The sequence below is a fragment of the Melospiza georgiana genome, chromosome 2, assembly GCF_028018845.1.
Source record: "Melospiza georgiana isolate bMelGeo1 chromosome 2, bMelGeo1.pri, whole genome shotgun sequence".
In the NCBI taxonomy this organism is placed as follows: Eukaryota; Metazoa; Chordata; class Aves; order Passeriformes; family Passerellidae; genus Melospiza; species Melospiza georgiana.
The window spans coordinates 55,574,587-55,595,635 of record NC_080431.1 but is presented as its reverse complement, the minus strand read 5'-3'; the positions used below and the strand labels follow the sequence as shown (position 1 = coordinate 55,595,635).

Here is a 21,049-nt window from a genome sequence, read left to right as displayed (position 1 = left end):
GACTGCATGTGGAAAACTTTCAGTGCTCTTCTGTCTTGCAGAATGATTTGCTGGATGTAGTTGCCAGTATTCACTTATCCAAGAGAACAGTTCGAAGAATACGAATAAATCTGATTCTTGCCTTAATTTATAATCTTCTTGGAATACCCATAGCAGCAGGTATGTGACTGCAAGAGCTCAGCTTGTCAGACAGCAGCACAGTTGGTCTCTGTGGTGCCTCTTACAGGATTTGCTTACCTGCTCAAGGAACCAAAACCAGGTTTCTAGATTATTTAAAATTTGGTAGGAGGAGGGTGAAATTGATACACAATACATTCTTTTTTTTTTTTTTTTTGCTTGCCTCTAAGGAAGAAATACTTCTAGATGAAATTAAAACTATGCTCTTACTTTCTTACTTTATATAGTGATACTTGGGGATTAGTTCCTGTATATTCAAACCCAGCTCTAATCAGATGTGCCATCTTACTTTTGGGTGCTCCCTCTTTTATTTGCCCTTAATCACACATATTCTCTCCTACTGCTTGTAGTCTTTATGCCTCTGTCAGACATTTTCTCATGCTCTAAATTCCCACTTAAAACTTCCTTCAAGTATTCCTTGTTTTGTTTATGAGTAACTTCTCCCTCCTTTTCCTGTACTACTGCCATGTCTTTCTGTTTCCTTTGCTGTGTTTCATATGTGCAGAATACCTGGAAAGGACAAATAGTCTTGCCCTGTGGCTGCAGTCTTGTACCTGTATGGGTGCAATGGTCATCCCTTGCAATGGAAGGGACATGTTTAGTAGTGAGTGAGTAAATACATATAATGATCCAGTTGTGTTTCTGGAGGTCTCAGCAGTTGTGTTGTAGACCTGCTGATCTGTTCTGTGCTATGCAGGGGTGGAAATGCCTGTGCTGGGATGAGCAGCTCTGGCTCATGTCCATGTATTTTTTCCCTAGGTGTGTTCATGCCTGTTGGTCTCGTGCTTCAGCCTTGGATGGGGTCAGCTGCAATGGCAGCTTCTTCTGTGTCTGTCCTGCTGTCTTCATTGCAGCTGAAATGGCAAGTTGTCTTGTGTTTATCAGCTGGGGAGCTGTGGCAGTACTGAGGCTGGGGCTCAAGTGAGACACCCTTTGGGCTTTCTACATCTAAAAGTCCCTGGAACTCCATTGGCTTGGGATTGCTCTGTCTGATCCTTGGCTCCAAAAGAGACAGGTGTCACTATTATGAACTTACCTGGACTAAGACAGTATGCAGTGTGCTTTAACTAGCAGCTAAAAGTGTGACTGGATGTCACCTGGGACCATGTGGTGGAGATCTGGTTCAATACCAAGTAAAGTAATGATCAGGAGGTTTTGCTGTGAATATCAAGTGAACAACTAGTTGGAAAGATAATTCTCCATAAGGTAACAATAGATTTTTGAAAAAAAATATTTGTACCTGTTTGGTTATTATTTTTGTCTATTTAAGTTAGCCAGAGAGAAACAGGGAAGCAGTGTATTTATTCTTTTGCACCTTGCTGTAGATAAGGCATCTCTCTATTCTTTTGGAAGCAAACCAGTTTCTGATCTACAACAAGATTTTTCAAGTTTAATTCATTTTAACGCTACATTTTTTGGGTACCCTTTTTGGCAGTTACAGTGGACGTCTTCTTCTTAACAGCGTAGAAAGCAAACACCTTCCAAGAATAAGACTTTTTATGGTGTCAGAAATTGATCCAAACCTTCACATATTTTTACTGTAGCTGGGGTCTCCTGTATGTTACAGTATAGTACAGTACAGTATAGTATAAACTAATGTTCCAAATATGGCAAATCTGTTCCTACATCATGTTTCTAATCCTGCAAATGCTCAATGAGATCACAATATAAATACAAATGACATACATAAAAGTCTGTTTGCAGAGTCAGCCCTACCACTACAGGATTTTCATCCTAAAAGGTTTCAGTGTATAGTTATCCAAAGGATGAGACATTTCTATAACAGGATTCCTTAATTTCTCCCATTTCTTTTGACCTTGTGCCAATTTAATTAAGTGTCACACACCATTTTAGGTAGATATTGAGAACCCCCTAATAATATTTGGCTTCAGACTTATGGAAGCTCTCTTACAGTATACATTTTAGGACAATAATCTTTCTTGAAGCCTCAGATGAGGTGAATAGAGCTTCATGTTCCAAGGAACACAATGGTGCACATATATATATGTGAAGAAGACCACACATCCTTGCCATTTCTGGGATTTGACTTAGTATGCATTGAATCAGAAAGTGATTTTTGTGTCATTGAGTCCATTTACCTGCAATTGTCTTAGAAGGTATAGAACATTCTAATAATTCAGTAAACTCATGATGTTTATTAAAGAACCTCACCTTGAGAGTCCCTCTCTTTTATTATTTAAATGTTTTAAATCCATGTGATGAGTACTCTTAGCTATATAACACTGTGCCTGAAGTGCATGGAATCATAGAATAATCTGGGTTGGAAAAGACCTTTAAGATCATTAAGTCCACCCTTTAACCTGGAACCACCAAGTCCACCACTAAACCGTGTCCCTAAATGCAACAGAAGAGTGCTCAATCAGTGGTATGTGGTCTTGAATGACTGAAAATTCAGATCAGAAACATCTTGAGGAGTGTTCTGCATTTCCCCATCATCCTCCCCTATCCTTCTGTGCTTGTCTTGGCTTGAGAGAATTGGCAGGCTCAAAATTCAAGTAGTAATAAAAATTACTATTCTGTAACTGATTTTTGAGACCCTTACACCTCTAGGCACCACACATTTTAAATTAATTGTGAGCTATTAGATAGGAAATTTAATTTAAACATATATAATTAATCTATAAAGTTATTTTTTCTATATAAACACTTTCAATACATTTAGGTTATCAGAAGTTTCTGATTTGTTCCAGTGCCAGATGCTTCTACACATTGACCTCATGTTGTAAATATCTTTTCTCTTTCTCTTTCTCAGTTACAAGAAGCCAGACACAGAAAGTTACGAAGCACAAGCTCAAGGCCACATGAAGCCACTCACTCCTTCTCAAATCAGTGTTCACATTGGAATGGACGATAGGAGGAGGGACTCTTCCAAGCCATCTCCTTGGGACCAGACAAGCCAAGTGTCCCTCTCCTCCTTGGCTTCAGACAGGCTGCCCAGATGCAATGGCTTCATCCAGGAGGAAGGGGGCAAGTGGTCATTGCTCATAAACGGGGCGGATGAGGAGCAGTACATCTGAAGGACTCTGAGTGCAGGGGGAAATGTTCCTCCTCCCCAGCCAGGGAAGGCACTGACTTATTTCATCAGCAGCTTCAGTGTTGTAAGTGAAGTATTCCTTCAGCTCGTCAGGCAATTGCAGCTCAGCTCAGCGTTGGGTTCTACGGATTGTGGATTTTTTCAGGTCACCAGTTATTTCTGGTTATGGAAATAATCTGTGCCACTGTAATGAACTGGCTTGTTTGCACACAGCATTTAGTGAAATAATGTAAAATTGTAATTTGCAGAGTCTGAAAGAGTTTCTCTGTGACTCTTTGCTAGGAACCAAATTTCATACTTTTCACTCTTTCAAACTTTATTACTTCAACACAATACAGAGTATTTTCAGAGCTGCCAAATATTAATTTGTGTCTAAATGAAATTAGCAATGGCATAAAGAACTCTGTGGTCAGAATTTGAATTTTTACACAGAATTCTAACTAATCATGTCACTGTGAGAACACTTTGTATTTAGGATTCATGGAATCTCCTGGGACCAAAAATGCTTTGTTTATCTCACCTGCTTCAACTCTCTGAAAGGTCTTTATCAAAGATTTTCACTGCTTTGAGGTATTGCATACTTTTGATGTACATTTCTACTGCTCTCTTTGATTTTCTCTTTTGCTCCATATGAGCCCCTTTCCCCTTTTTCTTGCACAAGAGATCTTCTATGAGTTATCATTATGTTTACAGATATTCCTGTTTGGGACAAACTCCTTTAAGTCACCAGGAACCTTTCCATTCCAATTGAAATCCATAAAGCAGAACAGTTCCTGGTCCCAGTTATCCAAGATACCTTGCTGGACCCCAGGGAGCTCCTCAGAGTTGGGCAGTTGTCTGTCTCTTTCCTCTGACAGAGTGAAGAATTTATGCCAGTGTGAGCAAAGGTGGTATTTACCTTGGCATGACTGAGCAGAACTAGCACTGGTGTGACTCCAGTGTAGCTGAACAGGGTGAGATTATTGCATAACTTAACCCCAGCTTGCTGGTTGCTTAAAATGCAGCTGGAAGTTAAATTATAAAGGTGGGAAAATGGCCCTATGAATCATATGAATAAATGACAGGACCTGAACTAAGAAAATTTGTAATTTAAATTTGTATTTATTTTTTGCATTGGTTTTAGTTCCCCTCTTTACTTCAATGAGAAATCAAAGTACTGGACACCCGCTTTTTTGCTTTAACATCTTTACCAAAGCTTGCAGTAACTTCATCCCTGTGGATGTCAGATTCACCCTTTAACACTTTTTAGAGTCAGGACAGTAGGAATCAACAGCTTTGATGCACAGTTCGAGAGCACTGTGTTGTCCAGCTGTGGGACTCTGATGTAAGCAGAGTTTTATAGTCAAATTTAAAAACTGAAAGAAGAGGAAATACTTTGCTAAACAACATGAAATAATTACTTCTTTTCATTGATTGAAATATAGAGCTGTTTCTAACACGGGTTCAAATCCTGCTTCTCCTAATGTAAAAATGAAAAAAAAGTCAGAGAGAAAAAGAATTGTTCTTAAAACATTGGATGAGTCTTCCCATTTTCTCAGCACTGTCTTAAATATAATTACAAAACAGTTTTAAAACTCTCTATAAGTAGAGATTACTTTCACAGCACATACACTTTGCAAACATGCCTTAGGTGCCTGTCCCCGTTGGAAAGAGGGTCTGAAGTTTTACTGTTCTGTATTTTCTTACCAGTCCTTACAGTAAAAATGTGCTTTGGTTTTTTTAAAGAAAAAATTAAACAGATGACTGTGTATCTTTTTTTTCTTTTTTTTTTTTTTTTTTTTTTTTTTTTTTTTTTTTTTTAATTGAGGGGCTCAGAATAAAAAGGGCATAAAGAGAGATTGTTGGATTGCAGGGTACATATGCACAAGGTTTTGTGACTGCTTTGTGATCTGTTTTAGGCAGGATATTTAGGAGGGAAAAAGAGGCAGTGTTGTTTCATGTTGAGACAGGTGAGGTTGCCAATATGTTAAAGGGTGGAAATAGGATTCAAAATCATCTTGGGGAATTGGACAGAACCAGGAAACTTTGAAAACAGAACAGAGAGGAATTAAAGGCCAACACATCTGAAAAAGGTCAGGTATTTGTCTGGCATTCATTTTGTGACCCAATCTAACAACACAGTGATCCTGCAAAAGGGAGATAAACATAGAAAGGTATAAAGATTGAATCACCCATATGACAAAATACCTCATTCTGTTCTGCTCTGGAGAGGCATCAGCTGAAATAGCAGGTCTAGTTTTATATGTCATGCTTGTTAGGAAAAAACAGTTCAGAGAAGAGCAATGAGATTTAACAGAAATCTAGAAAATGTGAGAATGTAAGTATATGAGAATGAGAAATAGAAGAAGATTGATGGAATTTGAGTAATTTTGCTTACAGAATACCATAAGGAAATACAAGTGTCAAGATAGAAAGAGAACAATTTGTTCCTTTCATCTTTTCAGTGTCTTTTATGTTCATGGTGAATAGAACAAGAAAATAATAGGCTTATTTAACCAAAGAATATTTAGATTAGTCACTAGGGAGGAACTATGTAACAGGAAAGATCGTGGAGCACTGGAAGATGTTTCAGAGAGGGTCTCTTCAGATGGCAATCAGGCACATATTTGGTGATAATGTGTTAGTCAGAGGTGAATCCTCCCGTGGGGCAGGCAGCTGCCCTACACCAGCTCCTGACCTTCTCCCCAGATGGGCTTTCTCTTATTTCTGTGAAAGTAGTATGAACCAAAAATTATTGGAGTGGAGGACTGACCACACTATCCTGTTTTCAAGAAGTGCTGAAGAACCTGACTTATTTCATACTTGAAATGAACTGGATAAGTTTTGCTCATTATATTTGCATAATGTCTTAGGCTTTAAATGGCTGTGAAACTTGCATAAATCCTGGAATCATAGAATGGTGAGGGTTGAAATGGTTCTTAGAATTCATCTAGTCCAGCTCTCCAACTTTCCAGGGACATTTCCCACTAGACTGGGTTACTCAGAGCTCCATCCAACCTGTCTTTGAACAGGGATGGGGGCATCCACAACTTCTCTGGGCAGCCTCTGCTGTGCCTCACCACCCTCACAGTAAAGAATTTCTTCCTAATATTTAATGTAAACCTACTCTCTGTCAGTTTGAAGCCATTCCCCCTTGTCTAATCACTACATGCCCTTGTCAAAAGTCCTTCTCCAGCTCTCTCATAGCCCCATTTAGGCCCTGGAAGGAGCTCTAAGGTCTCCTTGGAACCTTCTTTTCTCCAGGCTGAACAGCCCCAACTCTCTCAGCCTGCCTTTATGGCAGAGGCTCTCCAGCCCTCTGATCAGCTTCATGCCCTCCTCTGTAGCTGTTCCAGCAGGTCCATGTCCTTCTTGTGCTGGGGGCCCCAGAGCTGGATATAGCACTCCAGGAGAGGTCTCAGAGTGGGGCAGAGAGGCAGAATTTCCTTTCCCCTTCTGGTCATGCTGCTCCGGATGCAGCCCAGGATATTGTTGCCTTTCTGGGCTGCAAGCACACATTGCTGGGTCATGTTAAACTTCTCATCAACCAACACCTCCAAGGCAAAAATGTCTATGAGAAAGTTAGAATAGTTATACATAGTCAAGAAAAAGAAATAGAGGTGACAGTCCTAACACTTGTGGTCATGTGCCTTTGTTAAACTTGAGCTCCTGGTGCACACCCAGTCTCAGTTTGGGGGATGTATGAGGTGGAGCTCAGTGTTTGCATGTCTGCATGCAATGTGATTGCAAACTGTCCTTGTCCCCACCGGGCCCAGTGCCTGCAGCCCCAGCAGGGTGAGGTCCTGCCCCGCACTGCTGCCTGTGCTGGCCCTGCGGCAAAAGAGCTGCAGGAAGGTGCCTGAGAGGATGGACTTGTGGACTCCCTAAGCTCAGTGCCCGAGGTGCTAGCAGTGTGCCACACTTGTCCTCTTTCCTAGGACTGAGTATTTTTATGGATAATACAATATGGAGCAACTTTTCAAATCCCAGTTTTGTTCTTAGGTGTCTGCATTGTGCATGTTCTCCCAGCACGACTCAGTTGCTTCCTCTCTGATGGTAAGTGTTGATACACCTGATGATTTACAGGGGACATCCAGTTATTTTGCCCTGGGAAAACTTTGTGAGTCTTTTGTTGTAACTTTTAAATTCTTTTTAAATGAGCACAGAAGACATCAAATGAATCAGATCTTTGACTTCCCTGTTATTTTTAGTGCAATAGCTCAGGAATACTGTTACCTGTTAAGTTTTTCAGTTGTTTTTCTTCTCTTGTTATAGTTTGCCACACAATTTTTTGGTGCCCTAAGTTCACAGGAAAGAAATTATTCCATTTAATTTCCTCCTCCTTTCCCCTTTTTTTCAAGCAAATAAGCTGTCTGATTTCTATCTGAGCTGATTACAACCTTTCTCTGACTAAGTACTCGTTCAACAATTATATTTTCTCTAAATGCACTTGTGTGTGAAGAAAAAGAATGAGTAGGTGGTGAAATTATACAGTGGTGTGCAGGGATGTGAAATCAGATAACACTGAAATGTCGGATTTAATATCCTCTACTAAGATGCCAACAGCAAGCCTGTTGGTTTTCAGTGGGGAATGGTTTGAGAGTCACAACAAAAGAAGTGGTGAAGCACAAAACATCCTGCTCACATGTGAGTCCCAGACAGACACAGACACAGGAGGAGACAGATTAACTCCTCTCCTTGTCTCGAGTTAAAAGCACCAAGGCTTTGCAGGCAAGTACAGCACACCCACAGGCTCTCCGTGCAATGATCTGGTTTTCATGACTGATTTACCTTCATGCTTAAAATGATGATTTCTGAAGTCTCCCCTGGTGCTGCAGGCGAAGGTGCAGGGATGTGGCAGGGGGAGGTGTGTGTTGTTTTCCCCCCAGGTGGAGCTGTGTCCCCAGGGAGGTGTGTGCTGGTCAGTGCTGAGCAGTTCTGTGCTCCGGAGGGAGGTCTGGGTCTGGGGCTGTGCCACTCAGCAGCCAGACCTCACCTCGTGGGGCACCAGGAGATGTCACTGCACGTCCAGTACAAGCCTCAGAAACCCCTTAATCTGCAAAGCGTCTGAACATCTGGTTACTAGCAAGGGGAAAAATATTAAGGGATAGTTTAATTCATGTCTAAAATTTTGGTCTGACAATATAATATAGTCCAGGAAGAGATTTTAGGCTAGTGTGTGTTTGCCTTGAACTCTGAATTGGTACTTTGATGCTTAAGTAAGTCTTGAGTTGCCCAGATGTGTCTGCTGAAATTGCTTCCTTTTTCCTTTGACAAGCTGAGATGCAAGGAGAAAAGCCATGCTGCAGGAAGCCAAAGCAAGGTGCCAGCATTCCTCAGGACAAACCTGCACCTTGTGGTGCGAGTTTGAACTCCCCAATTTAGGGGAGCTGAGGGGGCAAGACTGCTTGGTTGGTGGGGTTGTGTTTTAAGTAGACCTTAGGGGAAGTCACAGCACCCCTTGGCTTTCCTGCAGCATCAACATCTGTGGGCTGAGGCACGTGTCACCCACGAGCAGGATGCAGCAGGTTGCACTCCGACAGCGCTCACCTCCACCACACCCAACTCACTCCGGCAGCACTGGCAAAATTTTACTCACCTGTCTGTGTGTTCCAGCCATGGAACAGTGCCAGTTGCAGTGCCAGTCTCTGAGAGACTCTCCAGAATCCTTGCAGAAAGGGTTAATTTTATTTTAAGATACCTCTGCATTGCAGTTGCAAATCTGAGCGGCTGGGAGCAACCTGCTGAACAGGAAAGGGCTCATTAAATACATACTGTCACTGATTTATAAGAGAGTGCAGAGACAATATAATTACAGTAATTATGTCAGAATCTTGCTGCAGAGTTGCCATTTGTGTTGGGAGTTTTATCCTCTCACTACGGCAGGAGGATTTAAAAACCTCATACATCTGCCAATATATTTGCGCCACAACTAACTTACTCAGAAGCTTTTGTTTGATCATTCTCTCTACAGACCACAGAGCTTTTTAAGTGTATCATCATCTTAGGGATGAACAAGAGGTAGGCAAGGCATTTGGGTAGTGTGCTGCTGTCTTCATGTCCATGGGGGAGGCAAATTTGGGCTTTAAAGAGGACCTGGCCAACACTACTCTGGCCAAGGCCACATTACGAAGGGCAAATTTAAAATTGCAGCTCATAAGAAGCTGGAGGTGGTTTGGGTGGAAGATGCCTCTGCTGGTGCACGTACCTACAGGTGGAAAAGGTAGGCTGAGAAAGTCCGTGTGTGTAAGGTGAGGTGTAAGCTCCTCTCTGGACATGCTCCAGCACCTCAATGTCCTTCTTGTAGTGAGGGGCCCAGAACTAGACACAAAATTTGAGGTGTGGCTTCACCAGTGCTGAGTATGAGGGGACAATCCCTGCCCTGGTCCTGCTGGACACACCATTGCTGATCCAGGCCAGGATGTCACTGGCCTTCTTGGCCCCCTGGGCACACTCTGGTTCACGTTCAGCTGCTGTCAAGCAGCACCCCCAGGTCATTTTCTGCTGGGCACCTTTCCAGACACTCTGCCCCCAGCCTGTAGCCCTGCAAGGGGTTGTTGTGACCCAAGTGCAGGGTTGAGAGAAACTAGGACATGAAGGTTGCTTTTATAGGGAGGAGGCACCTGGATTTTCAGGCCACCAGCGCACTTCGCTGGAGGATCTCAGAAAGTGGAAAACCTCAGTCATTCAGAGGGATGCCAAGCTCTGACCAGCACTCACCACAGCCTACAGATGGGGGCAGGAGCACCCCAAAACCTGCAAGTCCGAGGTAGGTTTCATACAGCACCTCTGCACTGAAAGTGATCAGGGCTCCTTTCCCCAAGGAAACCATTGACCAGTTATTAATGGTTACACCAACAACTTTACAAACTTAAATAGAAGGGAGGAAATGCAATTTGGCAGAAAGTTCTCCCTTCTGAACACACTAAGCTGTAGGAAAAGGTCCTCTTGCTTAAACAACAAGCACGTTGGACAAACATAAGCAGAAAAATAGGTATGCTCTCAGATGTCTTTAAAGTAACGAGAAAAGCAACTTTGCTTGGAAAGTTTGGTTCCAGGATCTTAGGCCAGAGAGGGCAGGGGATGGGGGGAAAACAAGGCTGATCCCAAAGCAGCTTCACTATTCTCCTCCTTTGAAAAATGTTGAATTCTGTGGAACACATCACTGATTTGTTAATGCTGTCGTTGCTGTTAATGTTGTTAAATAACTCCCTGTGCAGTTATTAGCTGTAAGTCCTATATGAGCCCTAAGATGAAGTTGCTTTACAGCAATAACACATCAAGCCACTTCCACAAGGAAAGCTTTTATTGCATTTTAGGCACAGCTGAGCTAAGGCACAGGTGAAGTGACCTGAGTGGGGTCTGACCCCAGCAAAACAAGGGTGTTTTGCATTTCAGCTCTTTCTTCATCACAATCTTGCTTTGTTCTCCTGATTGCCTGGCTTGTTTGTAAAAAAACACAAAAGCCACCAATAAAATAAAAATTGAATATCAGAAAACAAACTTCTAGCTTCATAATAACAAGTGAACAAAAACATGACTTGCCAACAGACAGATTATTGGTCTCTGATTCAGACATGTATGACTGTTTTCCCAACATCTTCTTCACCATCCCCATTCTCACCAGCTCTTCTGTCATGTTCAGCGTCTTGTATGAGTGAGTCAGAAAAGAAACCTGCTGGAAATCCCTGTAACAAGAGACCTGAAGAGTAATGAAAAGAGCAGGTTTAGGGTTCTGCCAAGGTGAGTGTACTTGTGCATCACATTTACCCATCTGCACTGACGACAGCACTTCCTCTGCCTGCTCTCCGTCTGCTTGCTTCTTTATCAGTCAAATTACACATTTAGGAGTGGCAGTGGGTGTGATGAGAATCACAGTACTTACACCAGCATTAACACTCTCCCTGTTTAATTTACTGAGCTGTACACACACACATCCGGTGAACAGCCACAGTGTTTTTGCAATGCATGCACTGGCTTCAGCAAAAAAAAAAAAATTAATACATAAGAATCAAAACCACCAGAGACAGAAATGGCTTTTTAAATTTTTCTTTGATCTGGTGAGTTGTTCAGACAGATGCTGAGGGACAGAGCAAGCCACTAGACTCCAAAACTTTTGTCTACCACTCACCCTGCCATCTATTCCCCAGTAGCTCCTGTGATCAAGCAGTTCTCCCAGCCTCAGCTTATTGCTGCTCTTGCAGGTGGTTGTAGTGCCAAACCCATTAGACCCTCTCGTTTATTTAATCTGTGACCAGTCATGACAGCACAACTTACAGCCCTGCACGCCCCTGTGTACTTACATCTCTTTTTCTACCTGGGCTTAAAAAATATTAGGCAGTCCCTCTTGCACAGGTTTCTTTCTATTTTGCTTTTCTTTCCATCCTGTTTTCCTCACTAAACAAGTTATTTCAGACATTTTTCAAAAACCCTAATTTCATTCACTTCATTAATATTTTCAAGTTCTGGTTTAGACTTTCCCACTGTATGGAAGTCTTTAATCTTAGTATTAAAATACTAGTGCAGGATTGAAATGATACTGTTTGCAGAATGAATGGAAAATTCAAGTGTGAGAAGTGACTGCAAAGGGCAGTATCTGTCTGGTTTTGTGAATAAGATGATACTGCTCTTAAACTGCTGGTAAAGCTTTTTCATTGCTTCAGGAAAGACCCAGCACCCATTTCCCTCTGGCTTCATTAGCATTTGGCTGAATCCTAGTTGCTTTTGAAAATAATTAATTGCAGTAAAACTATCTTTTTTAGTATTATTCAGCCCCAACTACATTTACCACAAAAGCAATTACCAGGGAGAGGGGAGATGGTTCTCCACTCAGAAAGACTGATTTGATTACAGGAAGAGCCAGGAATCCAAATGTCCCATGGCCTCAGAATGCATTTCAGCCATCCTGTCTTTCTGCCCACATCAGATATGCTGTTCCCACCATCACTGGTCCAGTGGCAAGGATCACGTGGCACCATGTTGGGAATGTGCATTTCCTGTCACGTATGGGAATGCTTGCTTGTTGCTGCCTCCAGAAGCTGGGAATTGGAAAGAGGTCACCTTTTCTCCATGTCACTTCATTGGGAAGAAAGTTTTGATGTGAAAGAGCAAAGTGCTAAGAGCACACAGTGGTGGGAGCAATGAGGTTCACAGAGCCACAGAATTGTTGAAGTTGAGAGGGACCTCTGGATGTCATCTGGGCCACCTCCTGTGCTCAAGCAGGGCCGCCTAGACCCAACTGCCCAGGACCATTTCCAGACAGCTTTTGAAAACTGGCAGCCTATGTCAGTGCTTGGTGACCCCCACAGTGGCAGCTTCCTGATGTTCAGGGGGAAATTTCTGTGTTTCAGTTTGTGCTCACACTGGGCACCAATGGAAAGAGCCAGGCTGTGTCCTCCCTTCAGGTATTTATACACATTGATGAGATCCCTCTTCTCTTCTCTTCTCTTCTCTTCTCTTCTCTTCTCTTCTCTTCTCTCTCTTCTCTCTCTTCTCTTCTCTTCTCTTCTCTTCTCTTCTCTTCTCTTCTCTTCTCTTCTCTTCTCTTCTCTTCTCTTCTCTTCTCTTCTCTTCTCTTCTCTTCTCTTCTCTTCTCTTCTCTTCTCTTCTCTTCTCTTCTCTCCTCTTCTCTCTCTCTCTCCTCTCCTCTCCTCTCCTCTCCTCTCCTCTCCTCTCCTCTCCTCTCCTCTCCTCTCCTCTCCTCTCCTCTCCTCTCCTCTCCTCTCCTCTCCTCTCCTCTCCTCTCCTCTCCTCTCCTCTCCTCTCCTCTCCTCTCCTCTCCTCTCCTCTCCTCTCCTCTCCTCTCCTCTCCTCTCCTCTCCTCTCCTCTCCTCTCCTCTCCTCTCCTCTCCTCTCCTCTCCTCTCCTCTCCTCTCCTCTCCTCTCCTCTCCTCTCCTCTCCTCTCCTCTCCTCTCCTCTCCTCTCCTCTCCTCTCCTCTCCTCTCCTCTCCTCTCCTCTCCTCTCCTCTCCTCTCCTCTCCTCTCCTCTCCTCTCCTCTCCTCTCCTCTCCTCTCCTCTCCTCTCCTCTCAGCTCTCTGAGCATTTCCTCACAGGAGAGGTGCACCACAACCTTCATCATCTTCATGGCCCTTTGTTGGAGTCTCTCTTGTACTGGGGAGTCCAGGACTGGACCCAGCACTGCAGGAGTGGCTTCACCAGAGCTGAGCAGAGAGGAAGGATCACCTCCCCCAGTTTTCCTAATGCAGCCCAGGACACCATTCACTTTCTCTGCCTTAAGTGCACATTGCTGGGTTATGATCAACTTGGTGTCCCCCAGGACCCCCAGGTGCTTTTCTGCCAAGCTGCCTCCCTGATGGATAGCCCTCAGCATGGACTGGGGATTGTTCTTCTCCAGGTGTGGGACTTTGCACTTCTTGTTGAACTTTATGGCCTACCTTCCAGCCCATTTCCCCAGCCTTGTGCCCAACCTGGCACTCCCTGGGTGCCAGCACAACCCTCTGGCGTCTCAGCCACCTCTGCCTGTTTGTCATCAGCAAACCTGCTGTGGGTGCACTCTGCCCCATCACCCAGGTAAGCCCTTAGCAGACTCAGTTTAGTGACACAGACTTGGGGGTCTCAGGTCTTCCCAGCACACTCAGAGGACTCTCTTCTACCAGAGACACTGCTCCCTGAAATGTTGGTGATCCTAGCTGTATTAATATTCTCCAGATATTTTGTCAAACTCACTTAATAATAATAATAAAAGACAATGCTGATTACAACTTTATTAGAGATATCCCTTTCTCCAGCTCCTTGTAGGCTGTAGCTGCTGTTTAAAAGCAGCAAGAGGGCTATTTTGTCTCTCACTGCTGTTTCCTTCTGGCTGTTTCTGGAGAATGGGAGGACAGCCATACCATGGATGATCTCTACCACTGATTGCAGTTGCAGTGCTGGACATTTAGAGGCCATGATTACAGCACAACAGAGTTGCCTCAGTGAGTTAAACTGGCAGGGTACATTTTCATTACCAACATTAATTGATAAACAAGGAGGACAGAATTACTGATGGCATCTAACACAAGAAATACTGGCATCAAATAGGTTATTTAGAATGTATAATAAACCAAATTATGAGAATTTACTGGTGTCAGTGTCTGTTTCTTCCATGTGAACCCATAAATTTGATTTGGTATTGCTGAGAGTGGGAATGCTTTTGCTGAGGCAGTAATAAACCCTAAGCTCCTGCAAGACTCTAATAAAAGCTTGTCTAGCAGTGCAGCAGTGAGAAACTGGGACTGCTGCATACCCAGGCTGCCCAGCAAGGCCCTGGGGCAGCCACCAGCAGGCTGCTGCTGCCAAGAATTTCTTGTGTTTCTTGTGTTCACTGTCCTTGTGCAGCAGTGCCTCATGCCAGCCCTTGGACTGGTGTGGAAAGGTCAGAAAGAGCCCTTTGGAGCAGGCACACAGCAGTGCACAACAGAGCATGAGGCTGCATGGATGCTCCCTTCTCCACCTGCTTTGCCCTGGCGTTTTCTTTTTGTGGCTGTACCTTGGAGCTGGTTGTGGTGTTGGTGTCCCTTGCAGAAATCATCCTTTAGCATGGGAGGATTTTCACAGAAATGTGACCTAAAAATCAGGCAGGACCTCTTTGATGAGTTTGCAGGTACTAAAATATTTCTAGTCCCTTAGAAATGGCTGGCTGACTGGCACTCAGCACAAAACCCTGCAGAAGACCTTGGCTAAAGGGGAATTCAGGTTGCCTCTGGTTTAAACATTAAACATTATGTTTAGGGCCTTCACACCTCTGAAGAGACTTGGAAAACTAAATTTCTGAAAATTAAGCAATGCTGACCACTTAAAGAAAGTGAATACTGTTCACAAGAATGCAGCTAGCTTCTTTTGATGCCTCCTGAATTTTGTAGTAGTGGAGACTAGAAGCTTCACCTGTGCCCCTCAGGGCTTTACAGATCTTTTTCATTCGTGTCTCCTCTCACCTCTTTTTCAGGCTGAGCTGTCCAGGACCTGTCCCACATTTTCTGTTCCCTGGCTGCTTGGATTCACCATCTGCCCACCCGTGACTCCCCCTTTGCCCTGGCTGGGGCTTTCCTCACTTCCTGGCCCCACTGTGCATCCTTGCAATGGGTGAGTTGAAAGGAGCCAAGTGCTGCCCTCCAATTCTCTCCTGTGGCTCCTTGGCCCCAGCTCCCTGCAGGGCTCAGCTCAGCCCTTCCAGACTCTTGTGGAAAAATGACATTTTTTCTTGAACAGTTCAGCACTGATCTCATGGGAACTGTGAACCCGCTAAGATCTAATTTTCACAGGTTTTCTTTCATAATGAAATTAAGGCAACTGGGTGCAATTATCATTGTCCTAAGGACAGTATGCCTTCAGGGATCCCAAGGAAGAAAACCAGCCCCATCCTAAGAACCTGTGAGTGAAATTATCCTGCAACCCTGAGCAGCATGTCCCTGCTAGGGGGCATGGTAAATGGGCAGAGTCATGAAAAATATTTCTAGCTGCCATCACAAAGTCTTTAACATGGAAAGCAAAAAGAAATGTCTGTGCAGCCTCAGAATTGCTCTGGACCTGAAATAAAAACAGTAACTTGCCCTTTACTTTCCACACTGGTCATTATCTCCAGGTAGCTCAGGAAACCATCTTCATTCCTGCTGGAAAACATGTGAAAAAAAATCACCAAGGCACTTTGAAACAACTACAAACGCCTACAAGGATCTAAAAATACACAGCACTGACAATGTGTGCAGCAGCAGTTATTGTCCCTGTGCTTGAGGCTGCAAACTGATAATTTCACATGGCAGCATTAAACTGAGGAGTCCAGCATCCGTACCCAATATACAAATTGTTTTAGCAATGAAACTTTACATGTATTTGTCACCATTATTTGCTTTTCAGTGGGAAACTGGCACATGATGAGGAGGGTTGTGCTTGGCCAGGAAACCCACTTGGGTTCTCCTGGCCATGTCCTCTCCTTCCAGCCAGCCCCTCTGCCTTCTTTATTTCGGTGTATTTTCTCTATTCCTCAAAGTGTCTAGCTGTAGGTTATACCATAGTCTGCTGCTTGCCTCCAGGTAGGCTGCCATAAACCAGGAAATCCCAAGTGGAGGGGGAAAGGCTTAGGGCTGAGCAGGGCTGGGCTGCTCCGACACAGGATTCAATGTGAGGGCTGAGATCTTGAAATGACAATTAAGATCACATGGAGGACATCCCAGAAGGAGAGTAAATTCCTTGCATGCTCTGTAGGGCCAACCAGGTGTGGGGACCTGAGACAGAGCTGCTCCTTGCCAGCCCCAAGCACCCCCAGCAAAGGATTTACATGAATTCCATGGTCCTCTCCACAGCTGGAGGTGCAGGAGGCAAGTGTCTTTCCTCACTCAGGATCGAAAAAGCCACATTCTGGAGAGCAGGGCTGTCTAGAGGACTCTTCAGGAAAGCCATGAACCATGGCTCCTGAGAGTGCTGGAGTCAGCTGTCACCCTTGGACTGACAAAAGAAAACTTCAGGTGTTGAAAAACAGATTCAGTCTTGTGAAAAAGTCGTATTTTGAATCAGTGGTAGTAAGTGGACTGTTTAAATGGAAAATAAGGATATGCCATAACTAATGGTGCAAGCACAAGCCATAGGAGATGGAACATACTCACCTGTGATTTAATGTAAGCTTGCAATTGATAAATATCTGCAACAAGTAAAAAGCATCACATTTTTACCTGTCCTTAGAGATGTGTATGCCAGGAGCCATAAGAGACCATGGTGTGGATTGGAAAATGCAGTTATTACCACACTTTTTGAAAGCTACTGTCTGTGAGTGTTCCAAGTGCTGTTGGCAGGCTGGTGCCACGGATGGAGTGGAGAACTGCCACAAAATCATTTGTCAGCCTTAATCTCTCAGCCCCTCTTTGTGTTCTGATCCTTAAAATGGCAACAGAGTCCTCTGCACAGCTCTGCAGGGAATAACGGGGTACGTGCACCGATGTGTGGCACCCTGTGAGACCTCGGGATCGGAAATTCTATGTGGGGGGAATAGAATGTGAGAAAAGATAGTGCAGAAGGCAATCTCACACTGGAGGAGTTGCAACTGCACTAATCACCAAAGGTTAGGAACAGGCCTGCCCTTAACAGGCCACAGCTGTGTCCAATAAGGAGATGAGTGCTACAAAAGAGTGGGTTAGCTAGGAGAGGAGAGAGGGAGTTTGTTAGCTGTGCTGTGAAGAAGAAGGCATCAGTGCTGTGAGGAGTTGCCCACGAAAAATCACTGAGAAGGTGTGGAACTTTTGAGATAAGATGATAATGCTGTATCAGAATGCAATGCCTGGGGACAGGGGTTAGTGGTGAAAGTGACAGTTTTAGGTTAATGGTTGGACTCAGTGATCTCAGAGGTTTCTTCCAACCTATGATTCTATGTGTGTGTACCAAATAAGTACCATGTAAGCAGAAAGCACCCCTGCCATGCTGTTGCTGCTGGAGCAGGGCTGATGGTTCCCTGTGGGGGGGATCCTTGCTTGCTTTGTTGCTTATGCCTCCATTAGAAGGAAGATCAGTTCACACAAATTTCCTCTCCCCATCCTTGGAAAAGGTGGATGCTTCAAGTGATATCTGCCCTGCTAATCATTTCTACCTTGACCAGCCTTCGGTTGCAGCTGTTCTCAGGGACGTGCTGCTCCTGAGTGAGCAGTGCAAAAGCTCAGGTCACAGATCAGTTCTTCATCACCTGATTTCACAGTACCAAAGCCTTTCCATCAGGCTGCTGCTTGGCTGGCTTTTTAAATTAAGTATTGCTGTAAATTGTATAGATGCAAATCTGAGTGCCACAGAGAAGGAAATGTTGTGTATCTTGGTACGATGTAAAGCCAATGTAGGTCACTTCAAACACATATTTGGTACAGGTATGAAGCAACTGGGGGATGTATAGCTCTTTCTTCAGTGGATTTGGTGTGCTTGGGCTGCAGCTGGAAATTGCAATGGAGTATGCAGGGAGAGCTGGTTTCCTTGTTGTTAAGTCAGCAGAGAGAGCATGTTCACAAAAGAGGCACTTGCTATGCTCCCAGAGAGACTTTACCTTGCTTCACACTTTTCCCTCCTGAGGTACAGCAGCCAAGCCACAAATCTTGGGAAGCGGGAAAGAAAATCCATGCACGAACTGAAAATTTACTGTGAGCTAGAGCAGGCGAATAACAGTTTTTCAACCCAATTTCCATTTAGGTGTTCTCAGGCTAGCTTAGCTGAGCTCTGGAAAGGTAACATTTACATGAAGATGTAGATTAATAACAGTAATTCTTCTTGAAAAGCTCCCACACCAGCACACCTAGGAAGCTGTACTGCAGGGTAGCAAACTCCTGGTGCTGCAGCTCATTTAAAGATGTGGAGGGTGGGCAGTCGTGAGCACGCTGCTCCTGAGACATGTGGCGAGGTGCAGGATGCTGATGAAGGGGGTGATGGCAGGGAAGGAGTGTTGTCACATGCTGAGGTTACCTGTTTCCACAGCCTCAAGGGTGAGATTTGGTAAATCTGTGGCTGCATGGCTCCCACACTTGGTCATTAACACAACACTTGTGTGATGGTGTCACAGGGGTCTTAGGAAGAGAGAAGAGACGAGGACCTGACTCCATGTTTCAGAAGGCTTGATTTATTATTTTATAATGTATATTGTATTAAAAACTACACTAAAAGAATAAAAGAAAGGATTTCATCAGAAGGCTAGCTAAGAATAGAAAAAGAAGGTGTGATAACAAAGGCTTGTGGCTTGGACTATCTGCCTGAGCCAGCTGACTGTGATTGGCCATTAATTAGAAACAACCACATGAGACCAATCACAGATCCACCTGTTGCATTCCACAGCAGCAGATAATTATTGTTTACATTTTGTTCCTGAGGCCTCTCAGCTTCTCAGGAGAAAAAATCCTAAGGAAGGGGTTTTTCAGAAAATATCATAGCTACACACTTGTAATAGAGCAGGGGCAGTGCAGGGAGGTGGCAGTGCTTTGCCTGTGCTACACACACTGACTGGCTCCTGGCCACCTTTCCTCTCTTGCTTTGTGTCTGTGAACACACACAGAGGGGTGCTCACACAGCAGTCTTGAAGAAGAAGAGGACAATTTGCACCCCAGGAAAACCTGGCTGCTTGCTTGGTGGCTCTGTGTCATGTATTGCAAACCTGAAGAACCAAGACACAACCTCTGTTTATCTGTACAAGTCCAAGGCTGCCACAGTGGGTTTTTAAGATCCTGGATGCAAATCTGTATTGTCTTTGTTTTTGACAAAAGCCCACGTCACCAAGGGGAGGTGTGCTTGTGCTCAAATTCACCACTTCCTCTGAGAGCTCCCCTTGCCTGCTTCTCATGCCCCCCATGAAATAGCAATAGCGGAATCCCAGTTTTAATTGTGAATATGGATTTATATGGGATTTTGGATCCTCTGAGGGACTGCCTAGATTGAGTGAAACACTGGATCAGGACAAAACACTCCCAAAAATCCCCAGATGTGAAGAATCTGGAATTCCCTCTCTCTCTGCAGATCATGCTCTTAGTTCAATCAATAAATAAAGTATTTTAACAAGTAGAAAAGAGGGGAGAAACAGAGAGAGAAAAGGAGAAATTGAGAGATTTGCAGCATTATAGAATTGTTTTTAAAATGCAGTTTCCTCATGGTTCTTCTCTTCTTTAGCCCACATTAGATGTTAATTTCTGAAGGATTCAAGTATGGTTATTTTTCCCTATCTGATATTTTCAGTCACAGTATTCTATATTTTCCTTTAATTTCCGTGGAAACTCTCTGCGCTGACTTTTAACAATTCAGACAGATTTACTGGAAGAACAGCAGCAGAATTTCTGTATGTGCTGGATGGGCTCCATACCCCCAATTTCCCACGAGTCACAGGACTGCCTTACAGGTTTTTGACATTCCTCCTATGCAATGACTGACACATAGAGTCGATAATTACAGCTAAATATACACATACATATACAGAATAAATTTAATTTTCTTCTGTCACTCTTACCATTCTGGTTTGTGACACATCTAGACGTGTCAGTTGACTTAAATGACTTCTTGCCATTTTGCATGTTCTGTCTCTCCCACGAGTTAGCTCCACGGCTGTGTCAGGAATGCTTTCTGATGACACTGCTGCATTTCAAAATTGTGCAGGTGAGCTCAAGAGCTATTTCTTTCTCCCATTCAAATATTTAAGCTGATTTGTCACTACTGACTCAATCTCTTTATTACTTTCTGCGGGAGTTGTCATCCCTCTGTAAAACACTTTAGGCTTTGGGATGTTCTGTGGTTTTAGAGTAACAAAGCTGCAGTCCATAATTTCCACTTTTGTGGTGGCCTGGAGCAGAAAATACCCTGCTGTGAATTGTTTGAGCAGAACCTTTGAAAGAAAAAAACTACATTACATTAATGTAAATAAAACCCTAGAGGAAAAGTGATGGTTGTGAAACATCAGAGCTGGGAATTAACTAAGAAAACCAGCTTGGAGAAGTGTTTACACAGAGCACTACAGGTACAGCTGCTTTTGAGGCACAGGTGGGCTTGGCAGCTTCTTTAGATCCTTCCACTCCAGGCGGGTTCTTCCTTCAGTCATCTTCAGTTCTTCAGACATCTACAATTTTTTTTCTGGTCCCTCCAGCCAGCCTGTGCCAGATCAGCACACTTGCTCTTCCAAGAGAGGTGTATGTGTATTTTTTCACTCTGAATGTCACATCTTGACAGCCTCCCTGTGCATATTGCAGAGGTGATAAATGTAATTGTGCTGGTTTTTGTTTGGTTGTTGTTTTTTTTTTTTTTTTAATATGGGAGTTATTTTATTTGTTCCTCTCATTACTTTACCACTCCAGAGAGTTAACAGAGATCTCCTACATGACTGAAATTCATCCTCAGTCCA

The 21,049-nt window shown here is 43.8% G+C and overlaps 1 protein-coding gene across 1 annotated transcript in view; it reads left to right on the top strand.

The window, feature by feature from the left end:
* Positions 1-4,254, top strand: part of ATP7B (ATPase copper transporting beta) — a 30,666-nt gene extending 26,412 nt beyond the window's left edge. Inside the window, exons 19-21 of the mRNA XM_058044942.1 lie at positions 42-159; positions 937-1,039; positions 2,951-4,254. Of these exons, the coding sequence (XP_057900925.1) occupies positions 42-159; positions 937-1,039; positions 2,951-3,215 (486 nt within the window). The 3' untranslated portion in view covers positions 3,216-4,254. The remainder of the gene's footprint in view (positions 1-41; positions 160-936; positions 1,040-2,950) is intronic.
* Positions 4,255-21,049: the final 16,795 nt, after the last annotated feature.